Genomic DNA, 22,503 nt, shown 5'->3' with positions numbered 1-22,503 from the left:
ATGATCAACTGACTTCACAGATACAATCTCACTTATCGAACACTCGGAATTCAGATTTCACATTCCGAACAATCCTTTCATCTGGCGAGACAATTAGACCGGCGTAGATCCATTTACAAGCATCGTAGGACTAATGAACAGGGGGCGGCGTTCGCAGTCCGCATTCCAGACAATGTTTTCGTCTGGTAAGTTCGATAAGTATGTACGTCTTGGAGGCGAATGAGAGGTCTTTACACGGATAACCCCCCGCCGCGCTCATCTTCAGCGCCAAAGGAGGCTAAGTGCAGGAAGCAGAAAGGAAAACAAGTGGTAAAATCACCAAGATTTAGGGGACAAATGATTCCGCGCGGCATCGCGGCAAGGGGGCTTCCCAGCTTCCAGGGAACCTGGCCCATTGAGGGCAACTCTTTTGGGCTTTTGAGGGAACCGCAGCCTTTCTTGGCGTGCTGCAGAGTTTAAAGATACCCGTCTTTCTCGTTTAAATCATCTTTTAAATCACAAGAGATTGGTCTAGGCTTTCGTATGAGATAAGAGCGTCGCTCAATTTGGATACACACCTGCAGCCTGGGTACTTTTTGGGGCAGACTTGTTGTGATTTGTTGTTTGTTTGTTTGCTTTTTTTTTAATTTTTAATTTTTCTTTTGCTTACTTAATATCGTAACAGAAACCCTTTTCCACCCCCCCCAAACTTAATTCAGCAAAAATATTCCCACTCTTAACAGGAAGCAGCTAGGCTGTAGATTATTGTTATGTGTCCAGGCGGAATTAGGATGCTCTTTTCCCATTGAAACGTACGAACGGATCTACGGTGATTTACAAAATGCTTTACAAGGGGAGAAAGGCAACTTTAAGACAGAGTTATGTATTTATGATGGGCCTTTCTTTTTGGCGTTGGCAATAAAAACTGTGCATGATCTACTTGGGTTTGAAATTTGTTTTGACAGGCACTAGACATTTATACAGTCCACAAAGGCCAAGGTCCTATTGTGTTCTTTTCAGTCACAAGGTGGCAGACAAAACAATAAATCTTTCCATTTTTCTGTTAGCTGGGTGGCATGATAATTGCACTCCAGCGGTGACTTTTATTATTTGTTTCAAACACATCCTAAACGCTTTTATTTGTTAGGAATATATATATATATCTCTATTGGAGTTTTCACCTTAAAAACATTCTTCACATTGGGTAATTTTCACAAACGTAAAACTTCTTACATCATAGCTGTCTGTCTTACATTTGCCGTTATGCCGAGTTTCATCGGTTGATACATGGACTGCGTTGACGATTTTTGCATATTTGACGCATTTGAAAACTCGCTGATGCGGGGTTTTTTCTCCATCGCGACGTGTGTGACATACGCAAAAAAAAAAGTGATTCTTTTTCTCCAATGCTAAAACCTGCGTGGCAATTATACATTTTTAAATGCATACCCTTGCTTTGAGACGTATGAAATACACGGCTGCTGTTATGTGATTTATGCATTTATGTATGTCACAAAAGGTTGTTCCGACATGGAAAAGTCAGTCCGCAAAAATACAGTTTCCTGACGCTTTTTTCACTCACGTTGTTGTTGTTGTTGTTGTTTTTAAAAGCTAGTGCTATCCCTGGTGATACACACGGTCGAGAAAACACAAAAGGCTCTGATTGATCGTGGTACACGTATTTGTTTCTTTCCAAAGTCAAATGAACGATGATTGCCATTTGAAAGGGCACACCTTTGTATTTGACACAACAGTTTGTCCTGTTAGTGAAAAGTGCAATGCATGGCCGAATACTGCAGACGCACGTTGATGTGCCCTGTCGAATGGGGTAGTTTGTGGTGAAATACAGACCTAGAAACTCATTTTGAGGATTGTTGTGATGCCGTTTGGAGTCGGAAGTCAACAAAACGCCAAAACATCATTCAAAATGTTTGGTTCCCGGTGGTAGTTGGGTTACGCTAATGACTGCCCTCATCATTTCGGCAATTTTTTAAAAGAAGAGGACTTTACCATCATCCCTGATTTCAGAGAATATTGTACACGTAAACGAGTGTACATTTGCTGATGAGTATGCTATTAGGACTTGAAAGTTACTGGAGGTTACTTGAGGTATTACGAATTTGTCATTGGTATGTATTCCTGTATACAAAACAACAACAACACAGTGCTGACATCACCATTACGTCAAATACTCCCCTGTTCATTTACTAAAAGAATATAGGAGGGAAATAATAAAGACAATTTCTCTGGTACATTTTTTCACATTTCTTATTTGACTACTAATACAGAGCTGTTGAACAAGAGTTTAGACGTGAAACAAAGCACCAACGATGTCTCGAGGGCCTGCCGGGGGATGTATCAGTGAAGATTAATACTGCGCTGATTGCAACTGGCATTAACTCTCTGGCTGTCTAGACCAAGTTCTGATTTAGAATTCAATGACCTATTCGTGTGTGTGTGTGTGTGTGTGTGTGTGGTAGGGTGGATCCGTGCGTGCGTGCGGCGTGCGTGCGTGCTTGTGTGTGTGCGGTGTGTGTGTGTGCGACTCGAGCGCGCGCGTGAGTGTGTGTACAGTCTCTGAGGATGTTGACTTAGATTTCTATTCATTTGTGTGCTCTTGTATCCATCACCTAATATTTTCATTCTGCTTACGTTCACTTTCCCCTGTAATGTTATCCGTACTAACAAAAAAAAAAATTTGAAAAAGTAACTGGCTAACAGGTGCATGCACTGTCACGCTTCCGTGTCAACATCTCCAAGCTTCGCTGGTTCCGACCTGTGGGCGGCAAAGCGTGCCTGCATACTGCTAGCATCAGGGTGCACTATATATGTGGGGGTAACTGTTAATGAGCACTGCACGTGCAAAAAATGTTGACTGCTATAGCAGAAGCGCTTGGAAACGAGTTTGTATTTACCTATTAAATGTGCAGCCAAGTACCTGAAACTCACGGTTTGATCGTGGCTTTATTGATGCAACACAATGTCCTGATGAGACGGTTCTGTTTTAAATATAACTCGAACACATTCCAAAATGTTTACTGATAATCAAACAAGTCATGCCTCAATATAGCGTTCACCTTGCGTATACCATCATACGGTTGGAACTAATAAAAGCCCCTTCCCTCCTTCTTTACTTTTTCTGCTTTGTAACTCAGACTTCACTTTTAAAGGAAACCTTTTGTTCGACTTTGTTGTGATCTGCAAAGCCAGTAACCTCACTTCCTTCCCATGTAGTTTGCCATTGCCAGAATCGAATAATTTTTATTATCTATTTAAAAAAAAATTTTTTTATGATTGTCACTGGCAGCCGCGTAAGAATACTAGCTTCCGCTACAATTCGCAGACATTTTGCTCTGAAGCTGGCGAATTGTCGACTTTTCGAAATATCACATCAAGGTCAGGTAGGTATCTTTCCAAAAACACCTTCTGATCTCACAACAGGAAGCCCGAATCGTTTGGTAATCGTCAGGGAACGACGGTAGGGTTACGAGCAAAAAACAACAACAACAACAACAAAACAAAACAAAACAAAAACAACAACAACAACAACAACAACAACAACAACAACAACAACAACAACAACAAAACAAAACAAAACAAAAACAACAACAACAACAACAACAACAACTGGCCAAGCTGTCAGTATTTTAGCAGAAGCAGACCTGTTTACCCCCGAAACTTGACAAGAGTAATGGTCAAGTAAAAAAAATCGTAATCTGATGACCAAAATTAAATTGATTGAATTAAAATAACCCAGTGGTTACAAACGCCAACATTAGCACATTAGCAACGTAACACAAACCTAATTTATAGCACATTTGAACGAAAATCTTAGTCTGCACTCAAATGGAGTATTGTTTCCCCAAAATTCGAAAAAAAAAAGTCAAACATTACTCCAAAATAGTACGGGTAAACAGGGCAGCAGCATTATCCGAAGGTCGTCCACGCCAGGGATTCCCTGCTTTGAACTCCAATGATCAATGAGAGCAAAGAGTATGAGCTATGTCTTTTTTGGGAGTGCGCAATTCAATTCCCAGGCCCACAACGCTGGTTTCTGGCTTTTCCCCCCTCTTCCTAATCAGCGCACATAGTTCCACGCTTTTAATGTCAGGAAAACAAAACGACATTAAAGGCTTACATGACGCGTCCTTATGATGGCTTATCTCTTGGCAAAGGAGTGTTTTGAGTTTGAAGATTACAAACACCAAAGAAATTCTGTTGGGAGTCTTGATTTCTCGCGGCCCGCCAAGGAGGATTTCACTTGTGATATGCTTTTATCAACATCAAAAATGTAAATGTCTAATTCGTTGTAATCTTACATGATAACTTCAGAAATAAGAGCAGCGCACGCGCGTACTCTAATCTGATCTGTGCAGCAAAATATTACATACATGTACATGGCCGTGCGAAAGTATTCAGCAATTATTGGTTTTTATGTACTCTGCACAGGAACCAGCCAGGCTTTTGATTTTTGGTATGTGTCTGAGTAAAAGTATGCTTTTAAGTCTGGACAGATCCGTGGCACGGTGATCCAAAGGACAGTCCACACGGAAAGGAAGAAAAGTACCTTCAAATAAGTTCTTACATGCAGAGACGAGTTAATTGTACATTATTTGTAATGTTCATTCGGTGATGCCAATCCACAAGAAACGCAGCACTACGAGTAAAGTCACATCAAATTGAAAAGCGCCCGACAGGTGAAGATAGGTACTATAATGCAAATCATGCACATTTTATAAAAGCAAAATGAAAGAAATTATCGTCTAAATGCAAACACGGGGAACATTTTTGCACACACACTGACTGACAGATTCAGGCAAGACTCCAGCATACTCAGCCTGCGTATTAACTTACTTTTTGCAGCAATATCAATCCATCATGTTCTGCTGATGATCATGTATTAGCTAGTCTATTTTAGTACACGCATTCATGCAGAGACAGAGAGGCAGAAACAGACAGACTGACAGAGACATAGCTAATGGTCGTTTATTGGGCTTGTATATTTTAGCACACACACACACACACACACACACACTCACACACACACACACACACCCGCATCACAGCAACCCTCTCCACCCATAAACACACACACAATTCACCTGTCTACATAAATCAGACTCACCCTTAGTGCAGACTCCAGGATGTTCACGCTGCATGCTGAATGTAGGTAAAGCAGTAGTGCGCGGGTCCGGCCGACAGGTGAGCCCGAGGTCACACTTGCCCAGGTAGGTCAAATCCCCCCCGCAGCTTTCCCCCAGCAGGCGAGCGCAGGTCGGACAACACCCACATACACCTGTGGTCACCCCTCCTTTGCAGCCCAGTTCCTTGGGGTCCCTGGTGGCGCAGTGGATCTGCAGGCAAGGGGGACAGCGAAGGTCCATGATACGTTGTTTGCTGTCACCACCAACACCTCGTCGCGAAGCACGTGCGGCCAGAGTCACATTGGTCGTGGAGAGAAGAACAACTATAATCACTCTCAAAAGAGCTGAACGTAAAGGTTTTTGTCTCCCGTACTCCCTTCCTTCATGTTTCTGAGCAAAACCACCTTTTCTCCGAGTTTCTGAAGTCGAGTGAACATTACTTTTCGACAGCTTTCGTGGTTCGGAGTCTGGTCGTCTTTCGTCGTCAATATAGTTTGGTTGCTGTGTGTTGGATACATGTGATGCATTCACACAGAGTTTTAAGTTCACCGGCCGTGATTTCATGCAAAACCCGTGTAATTCTGTGTCTGTTATGAGCGATTTTAATCGTTCCCGTCTTCTTGTGCTAGATGCTTTGGACACATGCATGTTGAATAGTAACCACCGAACAGATCGCCGTTTTGAGTTTTGGTTAATGTCCTGTACAGATTCCTTCAACTGCAATTCTTCCGTAGATGTGCACGACATTTTTCGCAGCATCTTTGAAAAGAGCAGTCTACACGATAAAACGAGTACCAGACCTCACAGCACATACATTTATTCTAGAGTAATGAAGCCTACGGCCAGTTTCTATTTTTCACGCATGTATATTTGCAAGCGCGTAAATCGACAAATCCCAAGTAATGTTACTCTTTTCCCTTACATTGATAAACTAACTGTGCCGGCCCACGAATTCCCTTTTGTTTAACAAGGGTTGAACAACGTCACTACAAACATAGTCTCTTTTAAAACAAAAACAAAGGCGAGATCGTTGAATTGCAGGTAAATCACCTGGCGACCTTTGTAACGTTATTCTTCACAGATGTCGTCGGAAATTACCACAAAATGTCCTGCAGTCTGACGGCATGCAATTTTCCAGACAAATGTAAAATTCACAAAACGATCTTGTGTTCACTTACATGACAGCCCGTAGGTGGAGAACAACACTTACTCCAATTAGATGTGGTTTACATCACCCACGATGGCATTTGTGAGCAGGCAAGTGTTGTGGCGGAAGAATTCACAGAATTGGTGTAATCTGGCATCTCTCTGATTCTCTCTCGCCGCTCTTGATTTTCATTTGTCATTTGGCTTTCAGCCTACTGGTGCGGAGAAAAATGTATACAATGGGGCTGGGCTGTTTCGTCTATATCTTGCCACTCAGTGTTGAGTCTGTCAGTCCGGAAAAGGCATTAATCTAACAATTATACTGGTACACTGGTACAATGAAACCCGAGACCGTCATGCACGTCTTTTCTTATAATTAATATGCAAAAGTTCTCATCTTTTTATCAGTCACATCGAACGAGTTCAGCCTGACTGGTCAGTAAGTCTCTTGCAAGAGATCAGTTTATCATCAGTTTTTCGCGTCAAAAGAAAACTGGAATGGCGATGCTAATCTCATACTTTACATACTTGGTTGTTGTTTTTACTGTGTAAAAAAAGGCAAATCAGTCGTTTCCTCTTTGTTTTGTGCTTTGCGGTTGTTATATAATCGTCCGATAGTAAGTAAACAATGAAATTCAAAGGGTATTTCTTGTTTCTCTGAAAGTTAAATGAATCTTAATCCACTTAAAATCACACACAAAATAAAAGTCGAAATCGAAAGACACACAATCATGGAGCACAACAATGACCAGTCGTAATCACGAGCCTGTCTCTCCACCAGAAAACACAGAGACGGATCGAAAAGCAAGAAAACCAACCCCAGAAAGAAGTATCACGGCTGTTTCTTTGAACACACTAAACCAAGGTTCTCTGATTTTTTTCCATCTGGAAAATCATCGAACTAAGAACCACAACAGTCAGAGTGTATTCAAGTTGTTGTGTTCAAAACTCACAACTTGACCGTTCGCTTGAATACCACTGCTCGAATAACTTCTCCGAATAACTGTAATGTTTCCTTTCTTCTGAAATGAACAAATTTGTGTGCAAATTGATCTCGAACTTTTAACCATATGTACTTCCCAGCTGAAATGCTAGACAGTAATTATAGAGCAAGCTCTGAAAAGATTGACTTGTGGCACCCTTCTAATACTGTCGTCTGCTACATCTCCGAGTCTGTTGAATCATGCAAATGAGAACTGAGTGGAAGCGAAGCAGCGCGTGGCACAGGCATGCGACTCGCACGCGCAGCAGAAAGAAGCATTAGCATTAGAGCTCTCTCTCTCTCTCTCTCTCTCTCTCTCTCTCTCTCTCTCTCTCTCTCTCTCTCTCTCTCTCTCTCTTGTGAATGGGGAAAAAAACTCCACGTTTAAAAAGTCCTCTAAAGCATCACACACGCACTCACACACCTCCACTGAGCATTAGAGCACGTTCATAAGCGCTTCTACAGGCAGACAATATTGCAACAACAACAAAAAACTTATCCAAAATTCTCTTCGTTAATTATCATACAGCACCAAGCAAGATCAAAAAGTAAATACAGCAGTGTAAAACTCAAAGAAACACCCGCAAGTGATGGTACCACAGACGAATCCCACCCCACTAAATAAGATATCGATCCACTGATCTCCGTCTGCGGCTTAGAGCTTGAGTCATAGCAGCGGTATAGTCATTGTTATGTACCCGGATAAACCCCACAATACCCAATTAGTTAACCGGGTATGTTAGTCACAAACAGCCACGCGTGTTGATTAGTTCGTGCGTTTACGTATGAGCTTGTTTTCCCTTTCGAAATCATTTTGTTTAGATGATCTGTTTGTAGGCTGCTGATTTCGTCCTCATTGTTAATGTTGTTTGCTGCTCATTTACTTTTTTTGCTTTGCCGGTTCCTTTTTATATTTAGTCAAGTTTTGACTAAATATTTTAACATCGAGGGGGAATCGAAACGAGGGTCGTGGTGTATGTGCGTGTGTGCGTGTGTGTGTGTGTGTGTGTGTGTGTGTGTGTGTGTGTGTGTAGAGCGATTCAGACTAAACTACTGGACCGATCTTTATGAAATTTGACATGAGAGTTCCTGGGTATGAAATCCCCGAACGTTTTTTTCATTTTTTGGATAAATGTCTTTGATGACGTCATATCCGGCTTTTCGTGAAAGTTGAGGCGGCACTGTCACGCCCTCATTTTTCAACCAAATTGGTTGAAATTTTGGTCAAGTAATCTTCGACGAAGCCCGGACTTCGGTATTGCATTTCAGCTTGGTGGCTTAAAAATTAATTAATGACTTTGGTCATTAAAAATCTGAAAATTGTAAAAAAAAATAAAAATTTATAAAACGATCCAAATTTACGTTTATCTTATTCTCCATCATTTGCTGATTCCAAAAACATATAAATATGTTATATTCGGATTAAAAACAAGCTCTGAAAATTAAATATATAAAAATTATTATCAAAATTTAATTGTCCAAATCAATTTAAAAACACTTTCATCTTATTCCTTGTCGGTTCCTGATTCCAAAAACATATACATATGATATGTTTAGATTAAAAACACGCTCAGAAAGTTAAAACAAACAGAGGTACAGAAAAGCGTGCTATCCTTCTTAGCGCAACTACTACCCCGCTCTTCTTGTCAATTTCACTGCCTTTGCCATGAGCGGTGGACTGACGATGCTACGAGTATACGGTCTTGCTGAAAAATGGCATTGCGTTCAGTTTCATTCTGTGAGTTCGACAGCTACTTGACTAAATATTGTATTTTCGCCTTACGCGACTTGTTATATTTAGTCAAGTTTTGACTAAATATTTTAACATCGAGGGGGAATCGAAACGAGGGTCGTGGTGTATGTGCGTGTGTGTGTCTGTGTGTGTGTGTGTGTGTGTGTGTGTAGAGCGATTCAGACTAAACTACTGGACCGATCTTTATGAAATTTGACATGAGAGTTCCTGGGTATGAAATCCCCGAACGTTTTTTTCATTTTTTGGATAAATGTCTTTGATGACGTCATATCCGGCTTTTCGTGAAAGTTGAGGCGGCACTGTCACGCCCTCATTTTTCAACCAAATTGGTTAAAATTTTGGTCAAGTAATCTTCGACGAAGCCCGGACTTCGGTATTGCATTTCAGCGTGGTGGCTTAAAAAATAATTGATGACTTTGGTCATTAAAAATCTGAAAATTGTAAAAAAAAAATAAAAATTTATAAAACGATCCAAATTTACGTTCATCTTATTCTCCATCATTTTCTAATTCCCAAAACATATAAATATGTTATATTTGGATTAAAAACAAGCTCTGAAAATTAAATATATAAAAATTATTATCAAAATTAAATTGTCGAAATCAATTTAAAAACACTTTCATCTTATTCCTTGTCGGTTCCTGATTCCAAAAACATATAGATATGATATGTTTGGATTAAAAACACGCTCAGAAAGTTAAAACAAAGAGAGGTACAGAAACGCGTGCTATCCTTCTTAGCGCAACTACTACCCCGCTCTGACGATGCTACGAGTATACGGTCTTGCTGAAAAATGGCATTGCGTTCAGTTTCATTCTGTGAGTTCGACAGCTACTTGACTAAATATTGTATTTTCGCCTTACGCGACTTGTTTCCTTTTAGTTTGTTTATTTGTTGTTTTGTGTTTTTGACGTGCAATTATGCTTTTTTTTTCGCAGTCATGTATTTTTTGGTTTTGTTTCACGGGCATGCCTTCGTGTATACATGTTCGAATTGTGTACGTGTTCGTGGATTTATGTCAGAAGATTAACAACGTTTTCCTTAACTTTTTTCTTCTTCAGCAGAAAGCATATACCTAACATTGTTGGTAGCCTACTGGTTACCGTGATTTCTCAAAATGAAAATGATTCCAAAACAGAACGCCGTGAAAGACTATCCATTAGTTTCAATCTCGTACAGCTTCTTTTCTGATTGGTAACTGGATACTCTCTCCTTCGCTCTGTCTAGCTCCCTCTGGCGGTTAGTTCCTGCCTGTGCACAAGTGTACCCACTGCCCTGTGTATGCACGTGATGTATGCTTATTTTCACGTTTTTCTCTCTCAGGAAGATCTAAATGTAGGTCGCCGCACTAAGCCCCTTGTGTCATAAGTGCTTCTTGTTTTTCCGAGGTTAATGCAGTCGAACTTGCCATAGCGACCATCTCTTGATAACGACCACATGCCCATTACTACCACCCCAAAGGATCCCTACTGAGTACATGCACATGAAGTTCCAATCATTTTGTTGTTTACCAATTAAATTAAGTGCTAAAAACGTGATCAGTAGTAAGCTTTTCAGAGGATGATATAAACTCTGCAATACTTTTAGATATAAAGAAACTTTAGTTAAACTGTGGCTTTAGACTTATACACTACATGGGAATCCTGCTCAGAACCCAAGTCCACTGTTATTTTGCAGTGGGTGTTTTTCATAAGGAAACTTCATGTTGCTCATCAACAACACTCTGTGTGACCCTCTCTTGCAAAAACAAGTCATCAAAACATGTTCCAGCGTTTCATATTTAATTCATAAAAATAACAATGCAACAGCCCATTATTCAACAAAATCTCAGTAACTCATATTCACCCTCATCTTTCAAACACATCTTTTAAAGCACAAACACTGACACTGGCCTTGAGCTTAAATTTTACTGACAAAAGATAAGACTGCTTTGTAATCTTTCTTTCTTTATTTGGTGTTTAACGTTGTTTTCAACCATTCAAGGTTATATCGCGACGGGGAAAGGGGGGAGATGGGATAGGGGAAAGGGGGGAGATGGGATAGAGCCACTTGTTAATTGTTTCTTGTTCACAAAAGCACTAATCAAAAAATTGCTCCAGGGGCTTGCAACGTAGTACAATATATGACCTTACTGGGAGAATGCAAGTTTCCAGTACAAAGGACTTAACATTTCTTACATACTGCTTGACTAACATCTTTACAAACATTGACTATATTCTATACAAGAAACACTTAACAAGGGTAAAAGGAGAAACAGAACCCTTAGTCGCCTCTTACGACATGGTGGGTAGCATCAGGTAAATTCTTTCTCGTCCCAACCAATATGGGACTCCCCCTAACCCGCGGGGGGTCTGCTTTGTAATGTGGAGACTACTTTAACCAGTGAGTAAACTCCTGGTGTAAAAACTTTCAAAACATACAGAAAGTCTACTGAAGTAAAACATGGCATGATAATCAATTCCAGTTGCATACTCTCGGTCCTCATCCCATGAAAATCAGCAGAAATGAGGTTTAACTACAAAAACTACAAACAGAACCAATTAATCAGCTGCTGTTTCTAATATTCTTTTCGTCAGTAATGTCTTGTGTCTTGAAGGCTTTCTATCTCTTTATTTCTCTGTCTTGGGTTTATGTAAACTCTTATTCAATGAGCACTGACTGTGTCTAAATGTTTGTTTCAGGAAACTACATACTGGATCAAGGACACAAAAATAATGAAACATTAAAACAATCTTTAACAAAGGAATCTTACAAAATCATTGCTAATTGAATTTGTAAGTGACTTCTACTTTGAGATTCCTTCAACCCAGGAAAACATAACTCATACATGTAAACTGCAACACCATACTTATATGTTTACCGGTATCAATAGCAAACTACAGTAACTCTTCAAGGTATGGCACTCACTGTCTTCTCTTTCCAGCAAAGGAACACACACACAAACAGGCATGCACACACTAAAACGTTCAAGAAGAAAGCAATGTACTTCTAAACAGGCTTGTTCATGCAATCAATAAATACATAAGCATAACAAATGCAAGAATACTGACCATGGCCTCATTTCCGAAAGTCAATCTTCCAGTATGTGCTCACAAACTCATACATTTACAACTAAACTTTATCTCTCTTTCCCCCTTCTCTCTTCCTCTCAAACACACACACACCATGGCCTCACTACCTGAGAAAGCTTCATGATTTCAACAATTTGAGAACAAATACGTAGTGCATGTCAACATGTCTATTGTCGTGTGCTGGAGCCTTGCCAGCTTTCATAATTCTCTCTCCTTTCCTTAATCCAATCACGTCCCAAAAATCAGATCTTCAGCTGGTACTGTCAACAACAACAACAACAAAAAATACACCACAGAGATACTCTGTAACTTTCAGAATTCAGTTCAGGTGCTCCTACTAGATAACAGGGGTCAAAACATCAATCGCTTGGCCAATCCTCGATCTGCAAAAGAAAAGGGTACATGTTCTCATGAAGCAAATGATCCCTCTAGCTCTCAAAACTGCACATTCAGCCGAGCTTTCTGAATTCAATTTATTGAGCAAATGAGGCTATTGAAAAGTACATTCTGAACTCCGACAAAACAAATCAATATAGTTTCTCAGGCAAGAAACACAAATTTAACCATTAACCTAGGTCAGAAGTACATTATTTTAGGTTTATTATATAAGGGGAAGCAAGCGGTTAAAATCGGGTGTCTACACAGCCAATGAAGGGTAATACAAAGTTGTAAGATCATATACCTGTGCCTATAGGTTCAAACACATGACATTAACAACTCATCAAAAGACAGAAGGACAGACACAGAGGCAAGTATATAATTCACATAACAGCACCTGGGTCTCAATTTTGTTTGCACTTCAGCCTTTCTCTTCTTGCCTTCTGCCTCTTGTTGAGGATTTTAATGGCCGTACCGACAGACAGACAGACAGACAAAAAGTATAGTTGATAGAACAGCACCTTGTTCTGAGTTCTGTTTGCGCTTCAGGCCTGCTCTCCTTGCCTCCTGCTCCTTGTTCACAATTTTGTTGGACCCGGGTCTGGGTAACTGGTGACCCGCTGCGGGGTGAGGCTTGTTGCTGAAGTACGGCATCTTCAGCGACTGCCGACATACATTCAGGGAAGAAATTAATGATACAGGGTAAAAACGTTGAAACACTCAGCATTTTGATTCTTAATATTTTGAATAGACCAAATAACCATTATTCAATTTACTGCCAGTGACTGAAATTACATTCAAAAAGTTGGAAAAAATATATTGTTTCACTCAACATGCTGTTAGCAAAGAAGCAGCGATGTTAGGTGACAAGCTAAAACATGCTACTGCTTGTAACATTCTGATGTTTGGAATTTAAGTTATATGAATGTTGAAAGTCAAAGCAGACCTGCATTCATCACAACTCTTTACCCTCCAAACAAGCAATGCAAGAAGAGCATAAAGGTACTGTCCTCTTTACATTCCCTTTTTACCCTTGAGAAATCTATCCACATTTTACATTTCAAGTACGGTATTTTCCGGGTCTTAAGGCGAGAGTTTGACCCCTGCTATAAAGAAGCGCCTAATCGTGTATGAAATACGAAAAAAATAAAAGAGACCGCCAGAGTACCAGTCAAACAACTTGTGATAATGCATGTTTCAGTTACTATGTACTGTACTACCCTGGCCAACTTTCCTCTCAAGACATCAAAGAGACCGCCCCATTGGTTAAACTCGGTCACTGACCCCGGTGCAGGAAGTGTTTCCTCTCTCAGATATGACAGGGGAACCACCTCTCATAGCTAAAAACTGGGTCATTGACCCCTGGGAAGAAGGTCAGTGTCTATAAACAAGGCAACCCAGCTATCACTACATTGGGGTGTGCACGTTAAATATCCCACGATTGACAAAAGGATCTTTCCTGGGAAAATTGTATAGGCATAGATAAAAATGTCCACCAAAATACCCGTGTGACTTGGAATAATAGGCCGTGAAAAGTAGGATTTGCGCCGAAATGGCTGCGATCTGCTGGCCGATGTGAATGCGTGATGTATTGTGTAAAAACAAATTCCATCTCACACGGCATAAACATGGGTGAAACCTAGGAAAATCAAATTGACTGAAAATGTTTTGAGGCAGGGGTCCAGGGGAACGAATTTTTGCATTATTCATTGTGATTTTGTGGCCTTTTCTGGCAAAAAAATACACTATCATGCAGGTCAAAAAAATACCTTCAGATTCTAATGATATGGTAAAAAGGGTAAACAAAATCAAAACAATTCACAGAAGTAATCATTTTTCTTGTGTATCCTTTCACACTTGCATCTTCCAACACAACGACACAATTGATAACAATTAACATTGACAACAGCCATACTACATGAAATAGAAAGTGAACAACTGAACAACTGAAATAAAAGTTCGAAATATTACATTGCCAGACAGGCATTGAACGAAATGATGAAACAGAATGTCACACATGCAAACAGCATGATGTAGCACTGCACAAAGTAGCAACTAAGCAGTAGCATCTCTTATAGTGCAAAGTTCTCAAGGAAAAGCACTTGAGTTTCAAGCACCAAACTTATCACACACAGTTTTAGTTTCATGAACTCCAACCAGTCCCATCGCCATTTGTTGGCTAGACCAGCATCAATAAGATCTGTCCGTGCGTTTTCCGTCAAAGCCGGCATCTTTGTCGCAGAAATCCTGTCACCACTTCGTAATGCCTTCCAAAACTTTTTTTTTTTTTATCGTGATGCAGAGCGAATCCGAAAGCGAAGAAACCTCACCTACAGGGTTTACCGCGAGCACGGGCAAAAGCGCTTCCGTTTCCGGGCAAACTGCAACCGGTTCACTATAGCAGTTCGAAAACGCGTTCCGCAAGTAGTTTCGTTTGGTTTAAAAAAAATAATAAATAAATAAATTTTCTTCAAAATTGCGGATTGACGGAATTTCCGTCAGACTTATTTTCAGATTGACGGATTTCAGTCAATTGACGGGCTACTTTCACCCATGCATAAATAAATCCCTGCGCCTGGAATATGTGCACGATATAAATTGCATAAATTTTTTTTTTTTTTTTTTAAATCCCTGCGCTTAGAACTGTACCCACGGAATACGCGCGATATGCCTCATATTGATATTGATTGATCACAATGGACCTGCCTTTGATCTCGCCTCACACACAGAGCACACATATTTCCACTCTGTATTCTTCCTTTGATGTGCGGCTTATTTTCATTCTCCCACCGTTTGTTACCCGTATACTTTTTCAATTTTGGTGCACCCTATCGGACCCCTGCGCCCAATGGGTGACTGGATTACAATTTTTTGTAGCGCCTTGTAACCCGGAAAATAAGGTACAGTAGAACCCCCCTTTAACAACCTTCAAAAATATGAGTAAATCAGGTCTTAAAAAGGAGCTAGGGAGTCATAAAATGGAGGTAAATTCACAGAGGCTATTAACAAATCATCTGAGAAAGGAGGGTCTTAAAAAGGAGGAAGGGAGTCATAAAATGGAGGTAAATTCACAGAGGCTATGAACAAATCATCTGAGAAAGGAGGGTCTTAAAAAGGAGCTAGGGAGTCATAAAATGGAGGTAAATTCACAGAGGCTATGAACAAATCATCTGAGAAAGGAGTGTCTTAAAAAGGAGGAAGGGAGTCATAAAATGGAGGTAAATTCACAGAGGCTATGAACAAATCATCTGAGAAAGGAGGGTCTTAAAAAGGAGCTAGGGAGTCATAAAATGGAGGTAAATTCACAGAGGTTATGAATAAATCATCTGAGAAAGGAGGGTCTTAAAAAGGAGCTAGGGAGTCATAAAATGGAGGTAAATTCACAGAGGTTATGAACAAATCATCTGAGAAAGGAGGGTCTTAAAAAGGAGCTAGGGAGTCATAAAATGGAGGTAAATTCACAGAGGTTATGAACAAATCATCTGAGAAAGGAGGGTCTTAAAAAGGAGCTAGGGAGTCATAAAATGGAGGTAAATTCACAGAGGCTATGAACAAATCATCTGAGAAAGGTGGGTCTTAAAAAGGAGGAAGGGAATCATAAAATGGAGGTAAATTCACAGAGGCTATGAACAAATCATCTGAGAAAGGAGGGTCTTAAAAAGGAGCTAGGGAGTCATAAAATGGAGGTAAATTCACAGAGGCTATTAACAAATCATCTGAGAAAGGAGGGTCTTAAAAAGGAGGAAGTCTAAAATTGGGTTCCACTGTACCCATTTCATTTTTCATTTTCATTACTTTATTGTCCCATCGCTGGGAAATTCGGGTCGCTTCCTCCCAGTGGAAAGCTAGCAGCAACGGAGTCGCGCTACCCAGGTGTCTGCGTGTTTAGGTGTATTCAGCCACCTGCACTTATGGCAGAATGACCAAGGTCTTTTACGTGCCATTGTGATGACACGGGGGTGGGACATGGCTTCCGTCTCTGGGTCTGCACATAAAGTTGACCCGTGTCCGTCCCGGCCCGAATTCGAACCTGCGACCTTCCGATCACAAGTCCAGTGCTCTACCAACTGAGCTACCGGGCCCCCATAGGATTTCAGCCGCCACCAAAACCTTTCAACCAAGGTGTTTTACATAAAACATAATTCAAGTTAGCACTACTTTCCCCCTGCCAATTCCAAAGAAAGTAGAAGTTACTCAGTACCTCTGTAGCTGTGCATCTCTTCAAAGGATTCAAGGCCATCATCTGGTCCAGGACCTCCAGGAGGTCGTCTCCTGCCGCCGTGAAGATCTCCTTCAGGGGCTGCTTGGGGTACGATCGGAACTGGATGTAGTCTGGTAGTGCTTTCACATGCTGTACAATTTTAAGGAAGGAACAAAACGACGTGAGGAGCTTGTCCAATCAAGTTAAGATAAGAAAACTTTAAATGTCCATTTTCATTTTAGATAAATATTGAAATTGGAACCACATCGCATTTCTAATAACACAAAGTTTAATTTTGATTTGGGCTAACCAGACAGGAAGACCTACGTAATAAAGTCTGGTGTCACAATTTCTACAAGTTTTCATTCATTAAACAAGCTGGGTAACAAAAAACGATGTTCATATTTTGCAAATCCAAGTAGTAAATAGGTTTGAGCTTCAGGTGAAACGTGGATTGTCAAAGTAAAGGCCAATCAGGCTGTTTGTTTGATATGTGGAAGCATCGCTGCTTTGGATTCGCGTTTCCTAGGACAACGAATGTAAACATTCACTCTCAAAGACCCAATCAATGTTGATAATTACCGTGATGACTCATGAACTTCTTGCCAGACCAGCTTTTTATTGTCGGTCCTGGGGGCGCGTATTGCCTTCTGTTACATCTTTCTCAACCTCGGCATTGCAGCCTTGGTCAATAAAATGAAACAGAAAATATATGCTCCCCTCAGATCGACAAAAAAGTTGGTCCGACAACAAGCCACCAAACATCTTATAATGTCTCTTATGTCATAAGACTAGTACCAAAGGATATAACTCAAATCGCAAGGCTATGTGAAAAACAGGACCATTAATTTAAAATAAAAGTGACTGAGTAAAGCCAACTACAAAAGTAATTGCTATAAGTTGAACTGACACTTTCACCTACATGTACATGATACCATGTCGTCTCAGTTAGTGCCCCTTACGACACAGTAGCAGTAAGTTAAGAGTTTGCTAGCAAAAAGTGATTAAGATAAACAGGAACGAACTGGCATTGATGAAAAATGCAGATCACTGCCTACTACAGGCTTTCGTTTAGTTTTATCAACAGATCACACCCAAGAAGAAAAGCACACAAGCCCACAAATAAAACAGGAAGGACAAAGCTTACCGGCCAGTCATCCTCAGTGGGAGTGCCCAGTACTTGAAAGATGCGACCTAGTTGGTCAAGGTCCGTTTCCCCAGGAAGAAATGGCAGCTAGGAAAAAAAGTGAAACAGTAAGTGTCTGATTATACATGCAGCGAGCCTAAACGCATGTCAAAAGCAAAGTATGCAACGAGTTTCAATTTGGAGTACAATTACTCAAAGTAAACATAACATTAAACAAAACCAAAACAAAACTCTCATTTTTTACATCATAAAAATGAAACCATCATGTGTTTTTAGGAAAACTTGCAGAAGTAATTATCAAATTAACGTATGCTTGCAAGAACATACATGATGATCGCCAGAGGATATATATTAAAAACTGCCAGATCTCAAATCAAAGCAAAGGGACAAGCCAGATGACCACTTTCACCTATACATGTACTTTCTAAAACAGACTTCTTACCACTTTCACCAGTACTTTCTATGACAGAGACTTACACGGATGAGGAGTTCCGCCATAATGCAGCCTGTTGCCCAGATGTCAACCCCCGTGCTGTACTGCTTGGCCCCAAACAGCAACTCTGGGCATCGGTACCACCTGAAACACACCATTCCTTTGGATTCATGAAGTGTCTCATGACTAAACCCAAACATGCATTCAAATGAAGCTATAAAGGTCATCTTCAAAATTAAAGTAGTCAGCTTTACCAAATCAATCAGAAGGCAAACACACACACACACACGGTCAATGCATTTTGCAAAATTCTGGAAAATGCGTGAACATAGTGCTCTTCTGCACACCTTGTGACAACTTGATTGGAGTATGGCCGACTGGGAGAACCGTAATATTTTGCCAGACCAAAATCACCAATCTTCAGAATACCCTGGTCATTGATCAGCAAGTTGTTAGGTTTCATGTCCTGCACACACACACAGAAGAGTATGATTAAACATTTTGATGGCTTGTCAATTCTGTTCCTCTCAAGCGTGCCTATTTTGTGCATGTGTGTGTAGTGTGCACATGTGTGTGTGGGAGTGTGTGTGTAGTGTGCACGTGTGAAGTATGTGACTAAGCAAGTTGATATGAGAAAGAGAGAGGAGTGTGTGTGTGTGACTGTGTACATGTATTTCTTTGTTTGTTTGTTTGCTTAACGCCCAGCCGACCACGAAGGGCCATATCAGGGCGGTGCTGCTTTGACATATAACGTGCGCCACACACAAGACAGAAGTCGTAGGTGTACATGTATGCATCTGAGTGAGTGAAAACACACTTTGGGTGCGTGCATGTGTTGTGTGTGCATTGTGTATGTATATATGTATGTGTGCATGCATGCTGCTTACCCTGTGCAGTATCCAGTGAGCATGGAGGTATTCCAAACCCTGCAAAGTCTGTAGCATGTAGGACTTTATATGTGGAGCTGTAAGGATAATTTTGTTGTCTTTGATGATGATCTGAAAGTATAATCAAGTGATTGGCTTGAAAACAAATACTATACAAAGACACCTAAATAACCAATAGACTCATTATTCATAACTGCTCTTTAGCTACAGGAAAAATGCCTAGATAATGTCATTAAACTGAAGTAAAATGTTGAATAAAAAAAAAACAATTCACAACTATTTTGGGATCAAATTAAATAATAGACAGAGAGAGGGGTGGGGGGGGGGGGGGGGGAGAGGAGGGAAGAGACAAGACAGACATGAACAGATTTTCTCGTCTATCTAATGTTGTTGTGTTTTAATTCTATACATTTTTTATGGTGGTTGTTAAATAATGGACAGAAAGCTTGGAAACAGAATGTGATGGAAAACACAGAGAAGCTTAGTGTACCTTCCTTGAAAGCTATGTCGCCTCTTACCTCTAAGTCTGTTTCCATGAAGTCAAAGACAAGACTGACATTAGATTTTTGCCCAAATATATCCAGAAGCTGGAACAAAAGTACATGTAACATCTTATGATGGTAATTCAGCACAAGTTAATCAAAAGATAAAATCAAAATAACAACAAGAGACAAGGAAAAAACTGTATTGCTCAAATTCAAACTGACTGTAAAATTATACTTTCACAGGTGTTGGATCTAGATTACAGAGTACATAACAGTTACACAAACAAAGTTCCTAAAATTGAAAGCAAACAAAAAATCAAAAGTGCAAATAACCTGCATAACAGAAATAAATTGGTAAGATTTTTATTCACATACAATACATTGGCAGTCTTCACTGTGATTATCATTCCATGTTCATTTCTTAAAAAACACACATAAAACAACATGATAAACAGAGTATACTCACACCAATGACATTAACGTGAGACAACTCTTGCAACAATTTGATTTCACGAAGAGCAGTGCGGTTAATTCCATCTGCTGCTTCTACTCTTGTTCCAACTTTTATCTGGAAGAAAACAAAAGAAAATATGAAGTATAAAGCCAAGTAAAATATTTCTTTTGAACATTTTTAAATCTCATCATTTCATAACAAAAGTTGGAGATATTCAGCCACTCAAATTAACATCTGTTAACGTACATTTGAGCAATAATAGCTTACCTTTTTCACAGCAACGACTGCATCTGTTTTAGTGTCCCTTGCCTTGTACACAGTGGCAAACTGAAAAACAATAGTACAAGTAGCCATTATAATTAAAATACAAGTGAGTATAGGTGGTTTCAATAAATATAAGGCCACAAAAAAAAATTGTCTGTTTCTGGTCACCCGACCGACCCTAAATTTCGGCGCCGACCCTAAACTTTTTTTTTCCAAACTCAAATTTTTTTAAAATTTTTTTGGTGGTAAAGGACAGGGTGAGAAAATGAACAACAAAAACGTGTGAAAACGAAAGTCCGCTGACGATTTGTAAATGTGTTGAGTGTCTTGTCTCTATGTATAGTGAATCCAGTCTCTTTGCGCGATTTTTAAAGTTAGTTTTATTGGTCTACATTTGGGGTAAAAAAATAAAAATAAAAAATAAAAAAAATAAAAAAATCCCTACCTACCTACTCTATTTTTTTTAGCCATGTTACCAGAAACAGACAAATTTTTTGTGTGCCTAACATACAATGGAGACTCTCTTTCATTTAGGGCCCTGCATGATTGATGTTTATACAAAACTTGGTTTAGCATGTTGAATAAAGATTTGAGACCATATGACAAAAGGTGACGATTTAATTCATCATATCAATTATTCACACATCAAATGACATTACGAGTACTTTTTTTCATTCTAGTTAATCTGTTTTCGTTCAATTTTTTTGATAACATACGCTAACAATTTATTATCAACTGAAACGGAAGAGCATAAAAAGTGTACCTAATTAATGTGTACTTTCTCAGAAAATGTCTGTAAGCTTACAGGGAAAATATCCTCCAGCTTCATATAATTATGCAAGTTGCAACATACTTTTGCTGAAAATTAGCTATGTGTGCGTAGATTATTAGTTTGATGGTACATAGATCTATGTTTGTAGAAAATACTGATCAACAATTTAAGTCAGTTTTCACATCCATTATCTGTCTGTTTATTTGTTCATTCTTTTGGCATGATCAAATTTCAGCAATCGTGTGTCATTCGGGACATGACATCTGACCTTTTGCCACCGTCTCATTTGTACTGCAGCCAGCTGTGCAGTGTACGTGTTTGTGTGTGTGCGTGTATTTATACGTAATAAACGTATTAAACTGGCATTGCCATTAGCAATCAAACCATTTGTTTAATAAATTTACGAACTTAGTCAGTTTTTGGCTAAGGCGTGCTTAGCCTTGTTGAGGCACTGAACAATTGAAACGTTTTTCCTCAAGTAATGATAAAATACTGACAGAAACAATTGTGGGAGACATACCTGTCCTTCTCCAAGGAATTCTATTTTTTCGTATCGTCTATTGCTGTCTTCAGCCATCGTGAAAACAACAAGTGTCTGCAACAACAACTAATCCGTGTTTGGTTGTCTCGATGTCGGCTTCTTCTGACTTCACACACAAGAAATCAAAGGAAGGGAGACAACTCGCACAAGGGTCTGAGTGCGGCGAATTGCCGAAAGTTACCATAATTTGATTTGCAACTTATTCGTGGGTTTTTGTTGGAATGATGGTTGAATCACTGGCACTTGAGACGGTTTTTGAATCAATATAATGGAGGTATGTGGCTGCCTATTGCCATGTAACGTAGAAGAGTTTAAAGAGTCACCGCCATCAGACAACTGCACCCACCCTAAAACAGTGTCAGGTTCATGTAGGTCAGTTGTGTTTCTTTCTTTCTTTATTTGGTGTTTAACGTCGTTTTCAACTGTTCAAGGTTATATCGCGACGGAGGGATAGAGTCACTTGTCAATTGTTTCTTGTTCACAAAAGCACTAATCAAAAATTTGCTCCAGGGGCTGGCAACGTAGTACAATATATTACCTTACTGGGAGAATGCAAGTTTCTAGTACAAAGGACTTAACATTTCTAACATACTGCTTGACTAAAAATGATTACAAACATTGACTATATTCTATACAAGAAACACTTAACAAGGGTAAAAGGAGAAACAGAATCTTTTAGTCGCCTCTTACGACATGCTGGGGAGCATCAGGTAAATTCTTTCTCGTCCCAACCAATATGGGACTCCCCCTAATCCGCGGGGGGCAGGTCAGTTGTGTGTTGATGTTCATACATTCAATTACACACACACACAAACACACACACACACACACACACACACACACACACACACACACACACACACACA

General features: G+C 39.8%; 2 protein-coding genes across 2 annotated transcripts in view; both read right to left on the bottom strand.

Moving 5' to 3' along the window:
• LOC138978207 (uncharacterized) overlaps window positions 1-7,374 on the bottom strand; it is a 31,468-nt gene extending 24,094 nt beyond the window's left edge. Inside the window, exon 1 of the mRNA XM_070350874.1 lies at window positions 5,105-7,374. Coding sequence (XP_070206975.1) covers window positions 5,105-5,882 — 778 coding nt within the window. The 5' untranslated portion in view covers window positions 5,883-7,374. The remainder of the gene's footprint in view (window positions 1-5,104) is intronic.
• A 3,394-nt stretch (window positions 7,375-10,768) lies between these two features.
• LOC138978227 (cyclin-dependent kinase 7-like) lies at window positions 10,769-21,762 on the bottom strand. The gene is made up of 11 exons (XM_070350894.1): window positions 21,617-21,762; window positions 20,328-20,387; window positions 20,073-20,174; window positions 19,640-19,708; window positions 19,122-19,232; window positions 18,582-18,700; window positions 18,279-18,378; window positions 17,802-17,888; window positions 16,655-16,804; window positions 12,975-13,116; window positions 10,769-12,458 (listed from the first exon to the last, which is right to left on the bottom strand). Exons 1-11 carry the CDS (start codon window positions 21,671-21,673, stop codon window positions 12,427-12,429), a joined length of 1,029 nt encoding a protein of 342 aa, XP_070206995.1. The 5' UTR covers window positions 21,674-21,762; the 3' UTR covers window positions 10,769-12,426.
• Window positions 21,763-22,503: the final 741 nt, after the last annotated feature.

Source organism: Littorina saxatilis, linkage group LG1 (genome assembly GCF_037325665.1).
Source record: "Littorina saxatilis isolate snail1 linkage group LG1, US_GU_Lsax_2.0, whole genome shotgun sequence".
NCBI classification, from domain to species: domain Eukaryota; kingdom Metazoa; phylum Mollusca; class Gastropoda; order Littorinimorpha; family Littorinidae; genus Littorina; species Littorina saxatilis.
The sequence above is the reverse complement of the archived record's forward strand: the minus strand, read 5'-3'. Positions and strand labels throughout refer to the sequence as shown.